We start from the raw sequence: 26,925 nt of genomic DNA on the forward strand, positions 1-26,925 counted from the left end.
ATGACGCGGTTTGAAATTAAATATAAAAATAACACAGATTATAATACACCTTCAAATAATCCTCAGCCCTAAGCCCATAACTCAACTGCAACAAACAAATTACTAATATACATAAAAATAGCCAATATCTACCAAAAAATATAAAACAATAATATTATCTAATCTAGTATTTTAATTTTAAGCGAATACCTCTATTCTCTGTACATTTTCTGGAATCTCCAATCACCGTTGCTACGCTACTGTCTACCGCAAATGTATATTTAATATAAAAATAAATACATAATAATAGGTATATATCATAAATCTTAATACACACACTCCTATATGTTTGATGTTGAATAGCGACGAGTCAAACCCTTCGATCGTATATTTTCTATACGAAACCATGTTTCTTTATGCGAATACACGTAAGCCGATGCTATTATCGCAGTTAAATTTTTACTAATTATTTCGTCAGGTCAGGTTGAATCTAACAGTTTGCGCGTCATCCACAACCTGATAACCTGTAACTGTATAAATTGCTCAATGCGAATTTACTAGAGTGCGATTGTCTCAGCCCTATAATGTCAAAGTTTTCTTTCAACGACGTAATAATATTATTGTTTATTAATGCATTCTCGAAATATACGTAAGTTTAGTTAAAATGACAAAATAATTATGGTGACTTCTACAGACTAGATTATATCATGTGTTGGAATGCGACAAAAATACTATGAAAAAAATAAACACATCATAATGTGTCATAATATCATGATGTGAAGGTACTACGCGTGTAAGCCTATAGAAAAAAGTAGTACAATAATAATATTTAAATATTTAATTCAGTATAAAGTCGGGTGTTTTATAAAAATTTTTAATCGATTTTCAACCATCGTTGATCTTGTAACTGTATTTATATTTTATACTAATATTATACAGTTATGACACGCGATAATAAGTGAATGCTGCGGTGCAGGCAGTGTGACGTACGTAATGGCCTAGGCCTATATTTATTATAAATTATAATGTAGTGTTATAAGACTCGTAACGAGATAACTTTGAACGAGTGGTTATGTGGTACCTGTAGAAGGACGTAGACTTTACTATGATACCTATACCATTGATTATACAATAATCAATGCCTATACATACCGACGCCCGGTTATAATTTTGGATTAATAAAAATATCATTTTATTTACAATTATTACATGCAGTAGCAGTGCTACACTGTGGCGGGGGAAGGGGAGGTGAGAAAGAAGATAAGTGCTACCACTATATTTTGTTTTGTCTCAACCGTTTTTTGACATTACCTATAATATATATAATATATGTGTTTATAATACGACTTAAGATATTATTATTGTATATGTATATGTATTATATTGATACAAATCGTGGTATATAATCAAGGTAATATTTAATATGATGAGAAATTAATTTTTAATAATCTACTATAGTCTATAATCTATATTTGTATGTTTTGTAAATTTATGGAATGAGAAAATATGTTAATAACAATTAGAGGATAACGATACCGGCTGGAAAAAAATTCTGGTCTCTGCAAATAAACCACCGTACTTGTAGGTAATTTATTTTACACGTTCAATGCACAATCATAATTTAATATTTCAAAAATTCTGACTTCTGTTACGTTGTTATCATTAATAATAATTTGGTTATTAAATTTGAAAGTATTACAAAATCTTCAAAGATAATATTATGATAATAACAAATATATCATTATCGTTATGTCGACTTTATTATAGCTGATGCGTTGTGTAACGCGAAGGAGCCACAGACCATAATATACGTATTGGTAATCGAATCGTATAACGTGTGTGAAAGCAATAAGGCATTTATTTTAAAGTATTAGGTATATTTGTTACGTCTTGAACGTCTACAGTTAGGGTCATAATAATACATAATGTAATTTTCGCTGAAAATATAAATGTAAAAATCTGCAGATAAATTTAAGTTATAAATATGTTATAGGATTTTTTAGTCTTCGAACAAACGCTCCAAATTAGTTATACTGAAAGAAAATAAATGCTTGCAAGTTGCAATCATCACGCGCTAGCCAATATAAATTATAACTAAAATTATTGATTTATTAATTTTATTATACTAGGTAATAAATACTTCAAAATATCTAATAACCATAATTTGGATTATATCACAATAATTAATAAATAAATCGTACGTAATATATTTTTTTAAGTGTACCTAACCATAATCTTTATACAAGGTGGTTTACTTAATCCTCTACACTCACTATTTCAAAATTATTTAACTATATAAAAAAAAAATTAAAACTGAAATAGTTAATGTAGGCACTTAAATGTATCACCTGGTATATTATATTGATGATATTTAATGCAATTCAAAGAACTGAATTTTAATTCATATAATATCTAAATAAAAAATGATAAATCTTCAAAATGAATATATTATGTGTACAATATTTAATAATTTATATGGTTTATACCTAAGTATAATGTATAAATTTAATTTAAACGAAATATTTTTAGCTGTCTAGTTTTACGTAATCTGTTTAATAAGATGAAATTCTCGACTTAAATTGAGTTTAACAAATTCAATAGTTCACTTTCAGTACACAAATTAGGAAGCTACAAAATATACAAATAAAAACATACACAAAGTCCAGCATGTTGGTATTTTAACAAAATTTCCATAATTTTATAAGATTTAGATAGTGGATTACAACGCAGACACTTATTCATCGTAGAAACAGTTTCACCATGAGAAATATAATAACACTTAACATAACAATAATGCCTAATCTTAAGATATAATACAATATATTATAAATATTGACGAATTTTTACTCAAAATAGATGGTACGAAATCTTAATCTGTTGAATAATCGTAATAGTATTGACTGAGGCGTGAATTTGTAAAGTATTTAATTGTAAAAATTCATTTTTGACACAGATAAAATTGTATACTCGTATATAACTGGAGACTGTATTATTTGTTAAAATGCATTTGATTTGTGTTAGCAAAAAAAAAATTACGCTCATCATGCACAAATGACAATATACATTATACTTATTATGGTTTCATAAATTATTTATGGCTGTATTTTTATCCTCGAAGAAACTTTTATTTCCCACGTTAAATTATAAAACTGAAAATTTATGATTACGCAACAATCAAAAGTGCCACTGATAATAGATCCATTTCACATGTGTAACTGCATTTCTTTAAAAATGTATTAACATTTGTTATACCTACACATTTTTCAAAATAATTAATCGAAATTTACTTTATAATGTGAGCGCATTTAAGTCATACATGTATCCTTTACCAAGTGTATTAACAAGTTTAAGAAGTCTATAAAAAAAAGTATTATACTTACATTATAGATATTATTGTATTGTAATATTAAATTTAAAAAAATATAAATCACTAAACTTCTAAAACGATATTCAGCGAAGTTAGGTTGATCATTTTTTTATAATTTTTATTGGACAATTTAAAAATATAAATATCCATTAAGTATATCCGCGTCAAATTTCTAATTTTAAAAAGGCAATATATTACTTTTTAAGACTTCTATATACTGCCTCAAAAAGTGGCGTCCTTGTAATTAAAATATCAAGGAGACTTAAGTACCTAGCTAATACGTTATCACGTTGAGTTATGTTCGTATGAATAATTTTCAAGCTAAAAGCCTATGAAAGAAAAAATGTAATACATTTTTTTAAGTATGTCTAAATGGCTAAATAATAATATTGTAAGAATTAACAAGAAATAATTAGCATATTTAACGAACTAAGTCAAACATTTTGAATGATAGGTGATTTCTGTAACTAATTATTTTGGACACTTGTTGATAATTTTACAAAAAAATAAATACTAAATACGCGTTGTACAGAACAGAAACTGACAAAGCTTTAAAATTTCATATTTTTCATATATTTTACATATATATATAAGTATATGTATTTCAATATAATACATCAATACGGTATCACTTATACCAGCTTCCACTTGTTGCATATTGCATATAATATGATCCTATTAAAGTAACATTTAAATCAATTTTCGAGTATATAGTTATATATGCTTTTGTCCGCATGGCAAAACGATCACAAACATACAATTAGCTAAGATTAGCGCTTTTAAGCTAAAAAATATTTTTAATCCGGACACGGCACAAATCTTAATATACCCATCATACTAATATTATATATATATACATTTTTAAACAAAATTATTAAAATATATTGTACTCTAACTCTATTGTTTTACTCAAAAACCAATGTTAGTCGTCTGGTGTCGTCTGTCTTAGGTCATCCTATTACTATTTCTTAATAACATTACATGACATCAGACTATCGGTGTTCCATAAACTCAAGAAATAACTTGGTCGTAGACGTCATATGATCGAATAAATAAATATGACACATATATATATATTCACGGTTATTCGAAATGATAATTGTTATAGGTATATGTATATAATATCTCTCTCTCTCTATATATATATATGACTTGATATACGTATACTCATTCCTGACGTTATTATAAAGTTGAACCGGTATTTTAAGACAGTAATTACACCTAATGCATATACTGAAATTTGATATCAAATGGAAAAAAATTGCAACTCCGATTATTAAGCATTAACCAAATAGTTTAAAATATATGACGTATGGACGGATATGCGAATATGGCCGTAGGTATACAATACGAATATTTAAGAAATCACAGTAATTGTGTAATTCGTACAAAGCTAAAAATAATTATTGATACATAGATAGTAACTCATTCGAAATAATATATGTATTAATAATAACAACAATATATATATATATAATATATATAAATAGAGTAAGATTATACATAATTATACCGTAAGGTAAAATAATATAATAATTATAAAAATGTGTTCTTATAATATCTATAGTCATATAATATTCATTATATTATGCTCTTCTTGGTAACTTATCTACCTATTACCTTTTTTAAGACACAACGTTATTGCCTATTTGCATACATTATGCAAATACATACACATATTATTGTATTATATAACCAATAAATTATTTTAAATAACCTACATTTGCATGAAATTTATTTAATATTAAAAAAAATAATAAAATTTGTATAAATAACTGTACGAGTATAATTTATATATTTAGGCACTATACTATTTGATTTTTTTTTTGATTTTTTTTTTTTTAATGAAACGATTTACTCCCGAAAAGATCTATCCTTTATTTCCACTCGTCATTTTTAAACAGACTGTGTCGACTTTTCTTATAAAAACGCTAGTTTTCAATTTTTTGCATATTATCGTATAATATTAGCAGGACAAATCTAAGCCCTTCACGCAGACTTCAAACAGTTCAAACTTCTCACAGTTAAAATCTATTTACAAAATCAATCTACCAACTTGTTTAACCTACTAAGACATGCAAAAAGTACGTAATATTTCAAACTAAGTGACAAGGTCCGTTTGCTCAAGCGTGGACGTCCCCGTGATGCTCTCGCTTAATCGCTTAACAAAAAAATAAAAAAATATATATTTATTATTATCTATTATATCCTATACTTATCATATATTTTACATATCTATGAACATTTTTGGAAATAATTTCATTATCATAGATGATTGTCAGGAAAACTTTATAATAATAATAATAAAAAAAATAATGAAGTGAGAAAAATGTTAAGTATCTAACATGCTGACCATTCGTTCGAATGTGTTAGCTATAACTATTATCATAATCTTTTTTTTTCAAATCTTGCTTATTGGTCACACAACAAGATCTTGCGTACTATTATTAATTTATGTAATGTGTAGATAAAATGTATATACGTATATACGTATATACGTACAGTAGTTTCCGCGTTTGCACGTAATTTTCCTGTTCAGCCAATGGCATACCTAGTTTCATATTATACTTAATTTTTATTTGTCGTACCTACGGCTTTATACGTCATGTAGAGGTACGCGATTTAACTTACTGATCTAAAAACCTCGATAGAAAACAAGGAAATCAAAAGGAGGATATCTTTTCGGATTTAATATTAATATATATTATATTATGATTATTATATATAATATATTTTTATTGTTAATATATATATGTACAATGTACATGTATATAAAGCTCTTTTAACAGTTTTCTTAATAAATTAAAATTCCTTTCATTTGTTTACCTTACTAGCAGTTTATCTTGTAAAATGTTATAATTTTTTCCATTCATAAGACAATTTATTATTTTATTATATCACCTTGGGTATTTACTGCTAAGTAATATTTTTTTTATTACGTAGGTAGCTTATAATCATATTTTCTTATACTAGCAACAACTATTAAAAGTATACGAGTTAATTATTTTAAAAAAATAATTAAGTTATAATAATAATAAAATTGAGAATGATAATTTTTTACACGAAATTGAACAATCAAGCTTATGTTTACATTGAAAAAACAACAAATAATATAATGTACGTAAATTATAACATCAAAACATTAATATAATTATTATTTGTTATTATTTAAAATGCTACTGTAGTACATCGAATGGTTATTAACATACAATTATCAAAAGAATAAAAATAGATTACAAGAATAAAAAATATATGATTAATTACTAATGAGAGATATTATTAAAAATAAGCCCATGTTGTTTTAGTTCATATAAATTGATTTTCTGTATACAATGTAAAAAAAGGTTAAACTACAGAGGGCTTAATTAAGTACGAGTAGAATCATTTTATTTTAATTTCACAACATTAACTTTATAGTGACGTAGGAAAATTGTATTATTTCATCACGATCTAATGGAAATATTCTTATCGATTTATTTTGAATTTTAATTTATTGGAAACTGATAGAATCATAACTGACTAGAAAAACTGCAGTATTATAATACAGAAATATAATTTTCAAAAACAAGTGATAATAGGGTTAAATAATATATTCCAATGTACGTACTACAAAGTACACAGTCGGGTGGAGAACAATTAATCAATATATATAATATGTATACATAATATATAAATGCGTATAATATGACTATACGAGTATCTACATAACTTTAGAAAGACTTTACAAAAAAAATAATAAACTAAAATATTTTAAACAGCATTGACTCTGATATAGAAAACTATTACTTTCATAAATTTTTAAATAATTGTTCATACATTAAAATAGTGTACAGTAATACAGTATTGTAAAATACAATTGACAACAATAACCACCAAACATATAAATTCATTTTTGAGTCTACATATATTTTTATTGTAGGTACATCAATATAATATTATATAATATCATAATTAATAACACTTAAATTTGCTGTTCTTCAATTATTGTACAGAATTATATTTTATAACAAATTTGAAATTACACACACTTAAATAATTACTTTCATAAAGTGAAGTGCACTATCTAAAATAAAGTAAATATTTGAAAATGAGTTTTTCTTATTTTTGAATTTATTTGCTTGTTACTAACACAAAACAATAATAAACATATATTTATTTCTAAATCAATTTTTAGTTTATACCATATTTAATAAAATTAGTATATAGATATATGTACCGTGAACCTATTAAATTTATTAAATATTTCTTAGAATATTATTTTAACCGTAACATATTTCTATGATATAAGTGGTGTAGTAATTTACTTTTTTTTATCCTATTACTGATTAGGACGAATAGGTAATAAAAATATATTACAAAATTTCAATTTAGAAAGTTAACTAGATCAAAAATAGTTTGTCTCACTTACACTTAAAAATTAAGACATTATATGGTCTGTAACTCATTATTATTGAGTTAAAAATTTAACTACGTAAACGCAATCGAATTCTATAATTAACCAAGCAAATAAATATCAAGAAAAACAATATGACATGTCATTTTTATAATAAGCTATAGCCTATAAGAGGGGTCTGGGTGCAAACATATGCTGCGTTTTTTTCAAGGATAAAATACTTAATGTTTACACTTATTTAACTAGTATAACTCATAAGGTGATATTTTGATACGCACTTTATACCAAAAACTAATTTTAAGGTTCAAATTCTAAAATCCAAATTATATTTAATTTTATTTTAAAAAATAAAAAAAACGATGTAGTGTAAGCCGATAAACAATAATCTGAATGGTAATCTTTAACTTTTAAAAAAGTTCAGTTATTTACTGCACTTCAGTTTAAGAGTACAAAACTGCTCGGTATACATTACAAAATAAAATAAATATTTTAGAGTAGATATAATTTTCGATAGTTCGATATTGTCAAATGTACCCAAGCAGAGAACATTGCTTTTAATTAGAATTTTTATTTTTCAATATTTGTAAGTATTATGCTATAGGTACCTGCTGCATGTAAAAAACCTAAACTATTAATACATTTGTTTGCTATAATTAAAACATAATTATTGTTATGTTTATTCAAAAGTATTTACTAGTATAACTACTTATCATATACATTTATATTTTCGTTTAACATTAAACATAATATAGACAATATTGTACTTCGTTGTTTTATTTAAAATTAATTATAAGGAAATTTAAATATTAATAATTAATAATTATTGTTGACTGTTAACTATGTACTTGGGAATAACTACTTATCGTCATTATCATTAAACTCAACATATAATATATGTAGTATTATTATGACGTAAAACGAATACATGTTAAAATATACAATATATTACGTATTATTAAAATGAAGTAAATCAGAAAAATATCTATTTAACAACTATTAATTGCGGTAATCGTGGTACTTATGTTCAAATTTTACCGGAAAACTAAAGACACGTAACCTCACGTATAAAGTTATCAAAACTATAACTACTTATACATAGTTAGACTTTGGGGACGCTATAAAGTGTAGGTAGGTATTCTTATAAGAATCCGTCAGTAATAATCTGCACTGCAATTTCTAAAAATGGTATGGTCGACTGGGAAGATTGGAAGAGTATATAATTAATTTCTATATGGTGTGGTTTACTGAAAAACCATGTACGGAGGGGACAAAAAAATAATATTATCATACAATATTCTAATAACTCGGTATCCGGCGATTTGCACTATAAATTATATTGAATAAATATACTACTAAAATGACGGTTAGCTAAAATCCACAAACACTGAGTACTGACGTGAAAATGAAATCGGCACGTGTGAGAAAGTCGTAATACGCACGACAATGGATCGAATCGATCTATAAGTTATAAACAATAAATTGGTTGACAATAAAAAAACACCATAATTTCATATCATAGTATAATAATTAATAATACATTATACAGTGCGATTCACCAAAGTATGCTCACTCTATTTTTTTCATTTAATAATGTATTTATTCAAATTCCAATTTTTAATTTTTAACCATATTTTCAAATCTTTAAGATTTTTTTATACTACTTAATCCTTGTCCTGTGGCGGAACAAACTTCTGTTTTTCAAATAAGAACCCCCTTTTTTGAAAATGTTGATGTAACTACTTAACTCCAAAATTGTAGGAGTACTTTTTCAGCTAGTTATTAAAATGTTTATACTGAAAATAATATTACAATCCTCAAAAATGGTTTGACAAAAGTAAAAAATGTTAAAACAAATTTAACATTGGATCTAGACATCTAGTGTTTCTTATACTTAAACCATTTTTACAAATTATAAATATTATAATTACTAAAATTGTATATAATATATAAATTCACATCTTCCAAACCCAATATCACCATGGATCTAAATATTATCCTTAAAAATACAAAGTTGAATAACTTAAACGTTTCTGGTAAGAATTATAATTTTAATACATTAACATATACAAAAAAATTATTAGCTAAATAATTTACAATAAAACAAAGGGGATTCTCATTTGAAAAATAGTAATTTGTATCTCCACAGGAGACAGGACACATCCCAAGTAATACTAACATCTAAAGACATTGAAAATGTAGTCTTGATGTATATTTAAAAATACAAAACAATCAGATTATGAATATCTGCATTGTTGAAGGAAAAATGAATGTAAACATGCTTGATGTATCAGTTAAACATCCTACATTTAAGTAATACCATCGCCGTCATACAAAACGCAATCGTTGAGCACACAGGACTTTGAGCAATAATAATATTATAATATTGTACCTATAATATGTATATTATGAAATAACAAAGTACGAATATCACACACTCACACGCACGTGCGTGATATAGGTAGCAATGGCATAAACGTCGTAACACATTTGCACTCAAACACATACGACACACAAGTATACCCGCATACACACACGCACGCGCGCAAGTATGCCCCACGGTATTATACACACTGCGACGACGGCCACAGGACAGACGGACGGAGAAGGAGACTCCTATAGTGCTATGTCGACCGCATATGTCATTTAAGGTCACCATTGACGTCATTCGCCGAGAGTGTCTTTATAACAAATGTCTATATATTCCGCCGCCATAATATTGTTATTATTATATACATATAGATAGTATTATACACCAACTATTACCTATATAAATATAATATATAATATACGATCGCCCAATGTTAATTATTATTATTTTCGTTACAATAATATATTATTATAATATACAGCGTGTCCGTAATGTTCATGTTAAATTGTGTATAATATGCATATTATAATATTTATTACGTCTGTTTGCATTAAACTTCAGGAGGACACGGCCCACGGCCGCTGGCGGCACTAAAACTTCTAAAAGAGAAAAAACTCGAACTTCAAATATTCTATCTACAAATACTACAATATTGCTACACTGATATGTACCTACTTATTCCGTGCGCGTCATCGAAAGTGTTTTTGCATGTGCAATAACTGGTATAGTGGGCATTATATTATAGGTACGCGACGCAGTAAAAATAAATTGTAGGTACGCGATTTTCCAAAAAACGTGTTTATACCGACGGATCAAGAGACCTATTTACTATTTACGTACCTATCTACGTTTTAATATTATAGTTTTTATAAGTAGTTCGTTTTTATATAATATATCATTATAAACCAATAAACTTATATACATATGTAGTATGTTTAAATATATATACAATATACATAATATACATGCACTAATATATACGTGATGCGCCGGATGTACCTAATAGCCAATAGGTAATAGGTATAAAGTTTGATCTCTGCCGCACGAGTATGCGGACGATGGAATGCACTCCATTATAATCAATCGTTGGCGGGTTAGTCGTCAACATAATATTATGTATATACCGCGTGTCTAGTACCAGGGTATCTATTTTTAATGATTTTTTCTCAAATCCGATATCTATATACATCCGGGGTACCACAGGGAGACCATATTTGTCCATCATTATTTCTATACTATACGTCTATACATAAACGATATTTTTTCTTCTGTATGTACTAAAACATACGAATATTCTATTTTTTTACCGAAGACGTTTAATCCTTTAATCTATAAAATTATTCGCTCCGTATCTGAAGCTTTGGAGTTGCAATCAAATTTAGACGCATTTTGTGATCGGAGCACTAATAACGGCATGGAACTAAATATAAATAAATGTTCAATTATCTCATTCTATCTCAAAAAAAACTATTCTTGATTTTAATTACAATTTTTTAAAGCTTTAACGTGTGAATTTAATAAATGATTTAGCCGATTTAGGTGTATTTTTTGATACAAAAATGAATTTCAAGGAACATATCAATAAGATAAAAAATAAAGCATCCTCAAAATTAGATCTCTTGAAACGAAGCTGTTCTAATTATAATAGTCATTTCACTATAAAAAAAAAACATTTATTTTTCTATTGTACATTTTCAGTTTGAATATGCTGCTTTAATTTGGTCTCCTAGTTTCTTAATTTTAAATTAAATTCTTGATTCTGTTCAAAATTATTTTCCCCTTCAAATTCACTATTGAACGCTCTTTCCATTCAAGGTTACGAAGGAGTATCCGGATTTTTTAACATTTCTACTTTAAAAAATCGTAGAAAATATCTATCTTTTATTTTTCTCTTTAAATTATTAAACAACAAAATCGAATGCCAAGAAATATTATAAAAACTAAATTTGAAAGCAAAAACTAACTTTACAAGGAATAGCAATTTATTTACTTTAAAAAATATTCGTATAAATTATTTTTTTCTTTCCTGATAAATTCACTGATGCACATTGCAAATTCAGTTAATTTTGATTTGTTTTTTAATATTTTTTATTTTTCACTTTTAAATTATAATTATATTTAATATATTGTAAACTCTTCTTGTACTATATCTATGTTTTGTTATACTACAACACTATATATATATATATATATATATATTACTATTGAAAATGGATTTATTCCGTAAATAAATATAATATTAATATACCGTTAAGTTAAATAACATAATATACGATTCTATATGATATATACACTCATTATAAACACTCACGCGTTATACTCAATAAGAAATATCGAATAAGAGATTGGAAAGTGGAAAACTCAACGAGTGCTATCCCGGTATAATAAATCAGAGAATATTACATCACGTGCGCCTAAAGCGGGAACAAAAAAAAAATTGTTTTCTTAATATTTGGTTAAAAATGGGTCATTTTAGTAAATCATTTTAAATATAATATGTATAACATAGAAAAAAAATCCTGAATCAAATTGAAGAAGTTTGAAAACAAGGTTTCTCATAATGTCTATGATAGAATTATCCCTAAACGCATAATAGATACGCTGGACGCTGAATACACAACTTTAATAAATTATATACTCGTTGTACTATAATAGATCTTTAGCAAAAATAGTTATGCATCATGGTGTTTTATAGTCAATATATGCAAAACAATATATAGTAGCAAAAGCAAAAAAAGTAATTTATTCAAATAATCGTATAATGTAAATAAATGTATATAAATGATTGCGATGAGTATCGAATGGAATCAATAATAGACACTAATTGAGAGGACTTAAGTTACGTGCTCATAAAACAGAAAATCCGGTATTAAATGTACCTATAGTATATGTACCTATTGTAATCGTTTAAACTGAACTATATAATTGCTATAGAATAAACCTAAAAGCATGTATTAAAATATAATTTTAGTCTTTAATAATCTATATATTACAAAATAATATTTTTTATACGATTAATAAGACTTACTAAACAATTTAGTCTCTATAGTCTGCTGTCGCCAGTCTCTACCGCAATTCATTCAGTACATGTATTTATCGTATTTATTGAAAATGTGATAAATAATATATTTAATGATATATATTATATACAGTTAGACCCTATATACAAATGCATCAAGTTAACACGCGAAGGGTACTTATCGGCAAACGACAGAGAAGGAGTGCAGCACCACTATTATATATATATATATATATACCTACGTGTTAATAGACAATACGTTTGTTAGGCAACTTATTGTACAAACATTCCCAAAGAAAAGTACCTGACATTTACAGTACTTACTTATTCAAAACAAGCATGACTTTTAATATTTTATATTATGATTAAAAAAACCTCTGGCGCCGTAGATAAACAAACGTATCGAACTACCTTGAAATCGATGACATATGTTCGGTTGAAATTTCAAGTGACAAAATCAGTAAAAAAACCTCAGAAAACTTTAAAAAATACATCATCACCTCACCAGTCATTTACATGGACGTTATACCCTATGCATATTATAATATCATTAAAGAATAATGATTATGTGTTAATAATAACATAAGCGCCTGTAGGAAATTTATCAGGAAGGTACATAATCAAATTAAACACCAAAAAGTGCATAAAAAAAAAGTTTATTTATTTACTAACTACAAAATAAAAGCAAAAAGTTTATTTTGAAATCCAGAGGGAGGGGGTAAATTCCCTACCATATTACCCTCTTAGAACTCATGGTTAACATTATAGATTACTTAAGCAAAATATCAACATCTGTTGGTGTTAAAACATTACATGTACAATGTACATGGAATATTCAGTTAGAATGTAACGTTTGATATCTTTGGTAATTTGAACGTAATTTTAAATAAGGTATAATATAGGTATAATTACGAACATTTAAATGATATGTTAACATGATGAAAAACATTGTGTGATGTAAGTAGGTATGTAACAAATGCTGACATCTGTTTCATAATTCATTAATTCTAATAGTTAATTGACTCGTTTGCAATTATTTTTATATACGTTATAAATATTAATAAATACTTATATGTTTAAAACAAAATATTTGTTTTTTTATATTTAAAAATGCAAAATAAAGGTTTTACATTTTTACAATCTAATAATATGCCGTAGTAATTTTTATAATTCTTAAACATTATATGTTGGAGAAATATTGCGAAAGCCACATAACGACAATATATATATATATAATTTATAAAAATATATAATTTCAAATTATATAACTGTTTTTATAAGTCATTGATTGATAGTAAAAAAAATTCAGTTTAATTTGGCACTCAATTATAGGTTGCAAAAATGACGGTCCCAACGAAATCCTATTGACAGCTGACGTAACGTCAAAGTATAATACAGAGAATCAAAAAAAGGTCACGCGCAACAGAGATATTAAGTCTAAATATACTTTAACATTTGTACTGCAGTCAGTTAGTCTGTAGTTATATAATGTGAATATAAAAAAAATTAGATGAATTACAACGCATAAAATATTAAATGTATTCAAATAATATTTTAGGGATCAGTGTTTCTATGATGAATAAGCCTAATTTTAGTACAAAAAGTTTAAAAAAATCATTTAAATGTAAAAAAAAAATGATAGCTTGTATGAAAAATAATTCAAATTCAAATTTTTTATTGTTATTTTATGTTTCCAACAATGACGTTTCAGAAAAATATACGCGTATATTATATTTAAATAAAAATCCGAACCAATTCATAGATACTAAACCTATATTGTAACCCGTACTCGTATTATATTACATCTTATATAAATAAATATTTAAATGGCAATGACTTTAGCGCCGTGTAAATGTTACATATTGTACATTATAGCGGAGGGATCGTGGAAATATAAAATATATTATAATATATGGATAAAATTATATTACACGCATATTAATAAATACAAACTGATAGGCACAGTGGTGTGTAATATATAAGTACAAAATATGTACAAAATCCGGCGATAATTAAGAAACTTATCGTCAATGGTAGTAAAGAAGTGAACGAAAATAGTAAATAATAAACGATAAATCAATCGTAGGTTATGATATTACATATACGTTCTACTCTTGAACAATTTTAATATCATATTTTTACGTTATAACAGATTAATATAATATGTCCTAAATATATACCTACTTGTAGCCGTTTAGGCCGTAAAATATAAAATAGTGTTTAATTATTATCGAATAGATAACTGTTTTTTTTTAATTGCGTGCCACAGTGATAAATCCATATAATCCGGATTAATGTGTACACAAGCGGAGGATTATTATATTATTTTAAGACAACGAAATGAACCTATAATAACCTACATAACATGCTATTATACTTTATTATTAATTTTATTATGTAAACATTTTACCGATTTGATTACGTGCCGTATAAAAGGTTTAATTTATTTATTATTTTTTACCTGCTGGTGAAGAGCGATCTCGTCGCCGTCGCTTTCCGCACAACCGTGTCGCTGGCGTTTCGTTTCGCAAAACCGCTGCCATTGTCGTCGGGGCCCCATGGTCACCAGGTTCCAAAAGCACATGGTACCATCTTTCTGCGCGTGTCTGTTATAAGGTTTTGACGTGTTATTTGCAAGAAAATATTTTTGATTATGTGAACGGGATTTATTGACACTATACGACTGATAGTTATTTATTGGTCATTATAGATTATCGATAGTATATAAAAATATAGTTCATAATATCATCATCATTTATTGGGTATTTGGGTTTACACGAAAACATTAATTTATAAAATGGTTATACGAAGCCACATATAAGTTCAGAATACCTCAGGAGAATAAAATATATAAATCAATATTATTATGTAGAAAATTGCATGACCAATTGCTAAAACCATCATGGGGGACATATTAATTTAAAGTCATAAAACAATATTATGGCAAACTGCAAAACAATTTAGTATATAGGCTTTACATTAAAAATAACCATCAACGAAACATCAATGCGTTATAAATTCATGCAACATTTAATGAATAAAATATAATTTTAAAAAGTGGTCAAATAACTTAGATAGCGGTGTACCTTGTCATTGAGTAAATCGCTGTAACGATGAGGTATTAAATCAAGAAATCCAAATATTTATGAATATCACTAAAAAGGCCAAAACATAATGTCTACTAAATGCTAATATGAATATTAAGTGAACGTTTTAAGATTCTACGGTCGTTTTTTATAAATTATGAGAAACAAAATAAAATAAAATTTATTTTGTTAAAAACTGGTTTTACGAGAAAATTCTCGTTTTCACCTTTTTTTCTCCCATTTATATTGACAATTACTGAGAATTTTTATTTTCGACCTACCAAAAGTACTAATTAGATCTAATTTGTTACCAGAAACCACCCTCAATGTTGAACATTAAAGCGTTTTATTTATACTATAAGCAAATAATTAAACATAATCAAAGTTTAAGATGTTTAAAAAATTACGAAAACTGCAGCAGTTTTGACAAAAAATTCATACAATGAATAATTTTTTAAACAAAGACTTGACAAACAGGATTAGTGTGTTCAAAACATGTTTTTATTTTTTATGGTATCAATTGTTCAAGAAATTTTTTTTTTTAAATAGAAAATTTATAATCTGTAATTTATAGCCATATAGGTACAATAAGCAAATAGGATATAATGATGTATAGAGTATATTTACATGATAATATATTATGAGAAGGGAGGCTCTGTCCAGTGACAGAACCCGCATGCGGTATTATGGTTAGGGATTTAATAAATCCCTGCACTAGCGTATTTTTAATAACCGACGGAGGAATTTTTTGGCAGTTAGCTCCGCCTTAATGGTTATAAATGGGTTGGCGTGAGCAGCTATAGTTTGGAGTGGAATTGTTTATAATGATTGGATGCAACTGTGTTAATGGTTTTAATGTTAAGGTCATTGTGGAGCGAATTTTTAGAAACATCCCAAGGTGCAGAAGTTATAGTAAACGGAGAGTAATTGATTGGAATGTTCAGATTGTTTTGATTTGGGATGCTTTGGCACAGCATCCACACTTTTATTGCTTAAAATCAGAACAACTATGTTTTTGACAATTATGTTGAAATAAAATAAACATTTGACACAATATAATATATACGTATTATTGTTTCTACTTTTAATACATCATGATTTTTTTTTTATATAATAAATATTTTAATTTTAAAGTTTAATAAAATTGAATATTTTAAGGAAAAATAACAATTAGTTGTAGCCGTTGTAAGTAATATAAAAAAAAAAAAACTTTTTTTGTGAGTACTTTAAATTTTAACATGCATTGTTATATATTATATTTTAGTATTTTTATTATATACACAATGACATTTTCAAAATATTTAGATTAATTATAAGGTATTCATTTCATTTTACTTATTCAAATTTAAAATTATTAATCATATTTCATCGTCGAATTTTATTCTAGATCATTAACAGATTATATGTTATTATGTTCATCAACTAAGCCCTGCTACCAGCAACCAGTTCATTATAAATGAATTATTTTGTTATACCCTTATATATTATATAATTAAGTAATGGTATATTTTTATTTTACTTAAGGCACTTATCTGTGTAAATATATTCAAGTGTCTAATAGATCAATTTCAATATATTTATAATGCTAATAAGTTATCAATTATAATTTTTTTTACAAAATCATAAATCAAATACACATAGTCAGAATATGTACAATTTTAATAAAATATAAATCTTAAGAGGACACCATACCCACATATGTTGTTTCTGTCTTACTAACGTACATCATAACAAATTTTCGTTCAGCAGAATACATTTTGTGATGTAAGCTTTAAAATTTAAATGCTTTAATATTAGAGTAAATTTACCTATTATCAAATTTTAGGTAAGAATATTATCTGGACAATGACATACGATTTTATTGATATTATATCATTTTAAAGTGAGTTATGAACATTTAAAGTTGTAATATTTCACATAGCTGTAACTCACTTTAAAATAATAATATCATTAAAAGCACATGTCATTGTCTAGAAAATATTCTTATCTTTAAATTTGATAATAGGTAAATTTACTCTAATATTAAAGCTAACATCACAAAATGTATTCTACTGAACGAAAATGTGTTATGAATGTTATGATGTACGTTAATAAGACAGAGACAACACATGCGGGGTATGGCGTCCTTTTAATTGATCTTACTCTGACAAAATGTATTATTCCTATTTTATATCATTTTTATTTACAATTGCTATAATATATCATATACCTTAATACCTACATATAAATAATCATAATCATTGTAGATATACATTTACATAAATCTTTATGAAAGCATTCGAATCATAAAATATACAAAAATAATTCAAAAGTGAATCTAATATTTAATATAAATTTGGTTAAGTGTGCAGTAAAACGTAAATTCTTGCGCTTGTGATAACATTTTTTTCTTTAAATGTAATTTCTAGGTAACTTCTTAAATATTTCTATAGTATCATTTATAAATATCATGAACCCAACCAAAAGTAGGTATTTACAAAATTAAACAAGACCAAGTAAGAAATAATTAAACTATTAACATAAAAATGAATTAAAAATGAATTTTGAAGTTCAGTGTTTGTAAACTTAAGTTTTTATTCCTTGGACTAAACATCCTTAACTTATACTTTAAACAAGAAAAATTAGGTAGAATGTAGATATTTGTTTAAATATATATGTTAAAATCTGAATTACTTGTTTAATAATTTATTTTAATAATAATAAAACGAGTTTGTATAGTAAAAAATATTATTAGGTATTTATATTCTTAAATATAATTATATACAAATGTGATTATTTGCATATTTAAAAATAGTACCTTCCACACATTATGCAATCACATATAATTGATTAATGTTAACTTAATTTCATAATAAGTTTTTAAAAAATGAAATTCCATTATTGTAGTACATTTATACTATTATGTAAACTTAATGACAACTTTTTTTAAAATCTAAGGAGCTTTTATAATGTACAAGTATCTAATTCAAAGAAAAAAATATAATTATAATTTTATTGCAATTGTTACAAAGGAAGACATTGCTCTTGCTCATATTACAATAATACAATATTCAATATTAATGATTCTAAGAATAAATGAATTATATCCATAGCTAATTTTATGATTTAATTAATTAATGATTGAGTATTCAAGTTTAATATGAAAATCATGACATTGTCATTTATACTTATTACAAGGATGTATAGTGAATAACTTATTATTCAAAACATTTTCTTCATTTTTTTTTTTTTAATTGATAAAATTAAAACAAAAATAAAAAAAATCATTTACAACTTCTATATATTTGTAAACAATTGAGTGTTAAGTCTTGAACTAAATATTTATCAATACAAATTAATAAAATAGATTTTTATTAAATGGCATATTGGCAATAATACTATCATTATATTATTATTTTATTTTTATTGTCAAAAAGAAACAAAACAATCTGTACAAATTTGTTTGATACAATAAGTAATTATAATAATAAATTGTAAAAGGAATGAGTAGAAATTTTTTGTTTAATGTTTCGTTTATAGTGATCGTAATTTCTGGTAGCAAATATGATCTAGTTGCTAATTTGGAGTGGCAAATTGAAGATTTAGGCGTTTTTTTCGACGAGAATATACATTGTAAAAGTGTAAATACGAAATATAAACATAGCTCTGTATTTTATATTTTTATATGGTATACCAATATACGAGAACTAAAGAACTTACGTATTATATTATTATTTTTTTCCATATATTTTCCATGCCAACTGTAAACAAGTTAAAATTAAAAATGTCAACTCAATTTTAACGACATTTTCATGTTTTTTATTTTTAATCACGTAAAAATATATAAATATCCAGTAAACATTTAAAAATTCAAATTTTTTACCTAGCATTTTTTGTATAGTATACAATATGTATAATGTATAAAAGTAAAAATATATTCAGTTAAGTATCTAGAACCAATTTGGTGGGATACAATATTACAGTACCTATATAGTATATTATATATTATTGAATTTATAAGCACTAATGAATATATATTTAGAAATAAAAAACAATTCTGAGCAAATTTCATATCAATATTTTTAAAATTATAATATTTCGGTAGCTTTTCATACATTTATGGCAACTTGAAACTTGTGAAACATTTTTATACTAATTAACAAAGTGTCTTAAAAAGAATAGTAAAACCAATATATATCTTAAAATTAAAAAATAATAATAACAATTGATTTAACATCTAATCATATATATATTTTTTTAATAACAACAAATATTATTAAGAACAATGCAAAAATAAAAACATATATAACAATTCATAAAAATTCATAAAAATTAAATAAAATATTTATTATCAAAATTTGTGTCGTACATTTTTTTTAATTTAAAAACCACAGGTACAGTACAAAATGTACAAGGTTATATTTTAAATAATTGAAATTGTTTTTCTTACTTGGTGTGTAAAATACTTAGATACCAAATAAGAAATAATGTTATTAATAGTGCTGTGATATAAATGCCCTTAAAAATACCGAAAAATGTTCTTTCTAAAAAATGCATTTGTGACCTAAAAACTCTAAAAAATGTCAAAAAAATGACTTTTCAAAAACTGCATTAAATAAATTCAAATTATTAAGTAAAAAAAATATAGTATTAAAAAATAAGTAAAAAATTTAATTATATTTTCATTTAACTGTACAATAAGAGCAATTTAAAATTGCAGCCTTCTTTAATTTAAAACATTGCCTGGATGTTATGTTCAAAATGAAAATAACTTATATTTTAATGAAGTAAATCTTTTTTTTGTCATAATATAAGAAATAGGTCAAAACTGTCCTAAAAATTTAAAAAATGCACTAAAAAGTAAAAAAAAATGTGCCCTAAAAAGTATAAAATCCGTTAAAATGCAAAAAATGGCCCAAAAAAATTTTGTGGTTAGAACTTGAAACACATTTGTAACTTGGAAAGTATCGTGTAAGATATTCCAAAAAAAAAATGCAAATTCATTGAAATCCGAGCCCTAGTTATTAAATTTCATTGAACTTTATAATTGAATATAATTTTTCATGTATTGTTTTAGTGTCCGCATTTTGCATTTCTGACTTTCGTTTTTAACCTTTTAACTTCTAAGTAGTAAGTACCTATTCACAATTGTGAAAGACATTTTATTTTTCAAAAATATATAATTACTTGAAATGCGAGATTTTAAGGATTTTGGTGGGCTCAATTGCAAATTTTTATTTCTATGCGATAAAATCGATTTGTCATACCACAATGAACAAATTGCTTTCGGCGTGGAACACTCCTTAATTTTTACTACCTGTAGTAAATCAGTAATAATAGTTGTATACTTGTATAGCAAGCAGTGGGTGCAGCATATAACTCTGGTATAATCTCAATTATAGTAATAGAATTTAATTTTGTATTTTAAATTATAGCAGTGTAATAAATCTTTTGGTTTAAAAATCTTGTAAGTATGATGTATTTAGTATGTTTGGGTTTTTTGTGTTCGATGTCCGAATCTGTGGGTAGCTTTAATATTGAGTCCGATTTAGGGTTTTAACTAAAGGAAATAAAAGCAAAAATTTCCCAGTGTTTTAAAAAATATCTAACACCAGTTATCGACCAAATCGATTTTGTTTTTATTTTGTAGTTTAAAAATAAATAACAGTAGATACTTGATATTTTCACTAAATATTAAATACCCTAGAATTTTTTTGACATAAATTAATTTATTTGCCAAAAACATAAATCATTGTAAAACCAATATATTGATTGCCTCAAAATCTAAAATTATAAATATTTTAAACATACCTAGTTATAGGTTAAAATATAAACCTACAATTTCAAATGTTATATTATAGTATAATACAATTAAAATCTTTTATTTTTAGTATCTACTACCTAGGTGTATGTTAATATATATACATTTATAATAGTTCATTGTATGTTAATATCTAAATGAATATATGTAAAAATATTTACCTTTGCCTCGACAAAATTTTTTTTTTTTAATTATCACCTTGTTTTTACTTCAAGGTATAACTAGGTATATACGTCATAATGAAGAACAAAAAGATTAATTTGTTCACTATAGATATGAGAAAATAATTATAATAAGAAAAATAGATATTTAAAGACTGTTATCACAATAATTAGTAAACGATAATTAATAAATTAACGTAAACTAGATTGATTAAAAAAAAAAACCACAATATAGTAATCTATACTCATTTTGTTGATTAAAAAGTGTGTCAAGCATTGTCAATTCCAGTATACTTTGTTTTAATAATGAGTAGTAATATTAAGCATATTATTAAATGTGGTGATTCTATACGCAATAATTTATTTACATGTGCTTATATGTTTATGAGTGAAACAACTAACAAGAGAGCTATATTATATTAGCAATCATTTTTATCACATAGTGTCATAGTCTATTAAAATAAAATAAAATTAACAAATGGCTATTTGCCTATTTATTTAAGCAAATTGAACTCATTTTACAATAATTATATAATGGCTATGACTAAATTTAAAATATAAATAAAAACATCTCTTTATTTTGCACAAGGTGATAATCAGGCTTATCAATTATCACTGATTTTATTTATACATACATTTTATATGTATTCATATTAATTTAATTGTTTATTTAATTATTAATAATTATCTATTTTATATGAAATATGACCACTGCAAGCACATTTATGAAAGACTTGATACATATTTAATTACCCTCTCCAGAAGTTAAAAGTATTTATATTTTTAAAATACATGCATATTAATAATTAATTTAATATATATCACATTTTCAGATATCTATAAAATGTATTAACAAATTTATAATTTACTAGATTAAGTGAGTAAGTGTATCTAATTTTAAAAATCATTTAATATTTCCAAAATTACTAAATGGTTTATAATGTGTTTTTTTTTTTTTATATAATTTGTGTATAAATGTAAGTTTTACATATTTAATGGAGTATAATCTACAATCTTCTTCACTGTGTCAACGATGTACAATATATGTATTCCACAATGGTCAGGAACCTACGTTGTAATTATGTTGATTTAAGTAAACAAAAACCAACAAACTAAAAGATAACACAAAATTTGTTCACGTTTTATAGCTTCTTCTCTACATGAAAAAATATATAGGTAAGTACTCCTTAACATTTTGAATTTTGTATGCATAACTATTAAAAGGATTACTAAACAGATTAGAGTAACAATAATGTTTTTATGTTTGATAATAAAACAAATTAATGATATTGTAACTGGTCAGTTATAGGCAATTATAAAGTGAAGTATGTAATAGGTATTCAGAACTTTGTTAGTCTTGACAGATGTCATTAAGAAAAAAAGTTACCAAAAATGTCTCATTTTGAATGAGAAACTTTTGTTTACATGTTCCTCAGTAAATTTTAAATTTTAAAAAGTATAATAAATATCTACATTAAATTCTTTATTTTTAATCTATACATAGATACTAATCAATGGCAGCGCATAACCATTACATAAAATAATTTACAAGTTTAAAATAAAGACAAATTATATTATACCTATTGAGATACATAAGCCATTTTGTATGCCTATGCCTAATGCATTACATATTATTCTATAAAATATTTATTCAACATTACAACACCCATCTTAAACTTAATCGAATCAAATAAACATTATACTATTAATAAAACCCAAAAATTGGTAAATGTGAAGTGTGGACACTAGAATATATTTGAATGATAGTTTTTAAATTCATATTAGATATTATTCATAGTTTATAATGTATTTTCTATTCAAGGACAATAGATTATAGATTTACCTATGTTATATGTATAAAGATGTGACTAAAATCATTAAGTACTATTAAAATAAAATATGATGTGTAATTAGGAATAGAATAAATATTTTATGTTAAATATATATGGCTGAATGAAACTTTTACAAATCTTAAACATATACCTACTTTTGGTTCTAGAACTTAATCCAGTTTAAATACGACAATTTTTTCAAAATATTAATCCTAATATTCCCTACATCAAACCAAAACAAATAAATTTCAAGATCCAAAAACTAAAATCACATGAAATAATTTATGTAAAGAGATTTTATCTGAAATTCAGGTATGTATAACTATACAAAATTTTATAAATTACCATCGTATTTTCTACTTTGAAATACCAATGAGTACATGAGTTAAACAATGCACATATGAATAAACAATACATTTTGGGACGCATCGTATTAATTTCAGTAAATAAATACAATTTTAATTATATCTAATTTTATCTGTTTTTATTGGAAACTAAAAAAAATAGCAGAATCTCAACCTAATTCAAGGCACAATTTAATCGATTAACATTTAAGAGTAAACGTAAAATAAAAAAAAATGGTTAAACTGTGTTTTTTATGAAAATAATCGCATTAATGTCAATATAAAATATATTAGGACTCACCCTGCATTTTAAAACATAATAGTATCCAACATTTCTCCAAACACAATAATTCTGATTCTTTTCACTATAAAATTTAAAAAACTAAGTCTTTGGTTATTTATTTTTTTTGTAAAAATTCGAAAAATAAAAAACAAAAAGATTTTTGTTGAACGATGGGCATATTTTAAACAACAATAATGCACGGTGCGCACGTATGGCTGTTCACTATTAAACTGAGGTACTACCTATGACCAAAGACAGTTTAAAGGTGCGTTCAGTATAGAAAATAAAAATATTAAAAAATATATATATACATATGTAGGTCTATTGGCATGTACGAGTGTGTGTGTATGTGTGTATATGCTATAGTATAATATGGACATACACTCGTATATAGGCACGCATTAAATTGGTCTTTTTTAATTTTCACCGGTATTTTTGTTTACATAAAGTCGTCGGAAAATTGACAAAATGTAACTACACACAGTCGCCCACGCGCAAATACTATAGTACTAACAATGGAATGTATACATATATACATTATACATATACATATAGGTAATATGTACAAGCAATTTGTTAGTTGAAATTTAATATTTAGGTAAGCTCCATCATTTGTGTACTCAAGTGCGCGATCTTTACCACCGATAAAAAGTAATACCTGTGTATAATAATTGCTCAGTAGAACTAAAACACAATCCACATTTACCTCGAAAAACGTATATCGCTTGACGTAGCCTGCATTATGAGTTGTGTTAGTGATAGTTTAAATTGTTGAATATAATTTAGACATTTAAAAAAAACTCAATAAAGGTTATAATTATTTTACGAATCGAAAAATGAATATCAATGATTTGCACTGCATGAACGCAGCTGAAAAAATAATAGAGTAAGTACCTACTATCTACATAACTACCTAAAAGTATAAGTTGCATTAGTAACATACACTCACTATAGTAATGTAGTCTGTGACGGATGTAGTACAAAATGTAAATGACGACGACAATTAAAGGAGAAGTCATCACAATAATTTCCATGAAAATAATTTACGTGAACCATGTGAATTAAAACACAATACACATAGGTTTTAATTATATACTATATAAGAATAAAACATGTATAGTAATAAATTACGAAATTCTAAGTTTGACTTGTATAAAAAAACAACAATAATATTATATGTAACAGCCAGGTATAGGTGCAGCGATCAATAAACTCAGCCATCTTATTTATATATAAACGTCGTTGTATATGTTATTAAAATAAATATAAATACAATATTCAGTATTTAGTATATTGTTTAAGAATGGTAATTAATAAACTGAATTCCCTACAAACGAATAACAATTAACTAATTAAAAAAAAATTAACGCAATAAATATATTTAGCATTGAAAACATTTTAAAAGACATGACATTTGAAAAGATTATTTTATTGGATTTTTACCAAATATAAAATGTATTCCCTTAAAAGGGTTAATGATTTCAAGGTTCCCTTATTTAAAACAGTTATTTAAATGTCTAACATTAAAGGTGAAATATATTTCAATATTGTTATTTGTATTAACTTTAAAATTGAAATCGTTTTATAATGAACGAGGTTGATTAAGAATTTAATATCCATTAGTTTAGGTATCCATCTGTTTATATAAACATAAAAAATAGGTTAGACTTTTTGACCAAGCCTAAATATCTTTATTAATATTTCAAAAATAAATAAATAAGAAATAAAGCGCTTCAAATTAGACTAAATATTTTTAATAACTCATAGTGACCTAGATGAAAAATTATGTTTTAAGAAATAATATCTGTTTCATCGAATAACACATTTTGAATAATACCTACCAAAAAAACATTTAAGGATAATCGAATCTGTGTGAAAATTCTCATAATTCTGGAGTTTTATTTATATTTTCCTGATTGTTTTGAAAACCATGGGAATTTTGTCTTTGGACTTTGTTATCAAATATATTATACGAATATATTAAGTTCAAAATATTTTTGAATTGAAATTGAGAATGGTTAAAATAAAGGATTTATATTTTTATTCATAAATCATGTGACGTGTAAGTATTACTTCGAATTTACAACTCAGTTATAACTTATAATTCATGTTTTAATAATATTAATAATAATAATAAATTACGAGTAAGTACATTTTAAAATACAATATGTGTACACAGTACACCATACAATAAATAATATATTAAGTATTTAATAAATAATAAGACCATACAGTTTGTTCATCGTAACGATTATGACGTAGTTTTTATATTTTACAGACCCGACTACCCGAG

General features: G+C 25.1%; 1 protein-coding gene across 3 annotated transcripts in view; it reads right to left on the reverse strand.

The window, feature by feature from the left end:
- LOC132920731 (inositol-trisphosphate 3-kinase homolog) overlaps positions 1-26,925 on the reverse strand; it is a 75,276-nt gene that overhangs the window by 44,383 nt on the left and 3,968 nt on the right. The window contains exons 1-2 of one of the 3 annotated variants that reach the window (XM_060983367.1): positions 24,651-24,852; positions 15,588-15,732 (exon numbers count right to left, since the gene is read on the reverse strand). The exons of 1 other annotated variant lie outside the window; for it this stretch is intronic. In XM_060983367.1, coding sequence (XP_060839350.1) covers positions 15,588-15,710 — 123 coding nt within the window. In that variant the 5' untranslated portion in view covers positions 15,711-15,732; positions 24,651-24,852. Of the gene's footprint in view, positions 1-15,587; positions 15,733-24,650; positions 24,853-26,925 lie in introns of those variants that run through there. One more of the 3 variants, XM_060983368.1, reaches the window with a different exon arrangement.

Source organism: Rhopalosiphum padi, chromosome 2 (assembly GCF_020882245.1).
Source record: "Rhopalosiphum padi isolate XX-2018 chromosome 2, ASM2088224v1, whole genome shotgun sequence".
Classification (NCBI taxonomy): domain Eukaryota; kingdom Metazoa; phylum Arthropoda; class Insecta; order Hemiptera; family Aphididae; genus Rhopalosiphum; species Rhopalosiphum padi.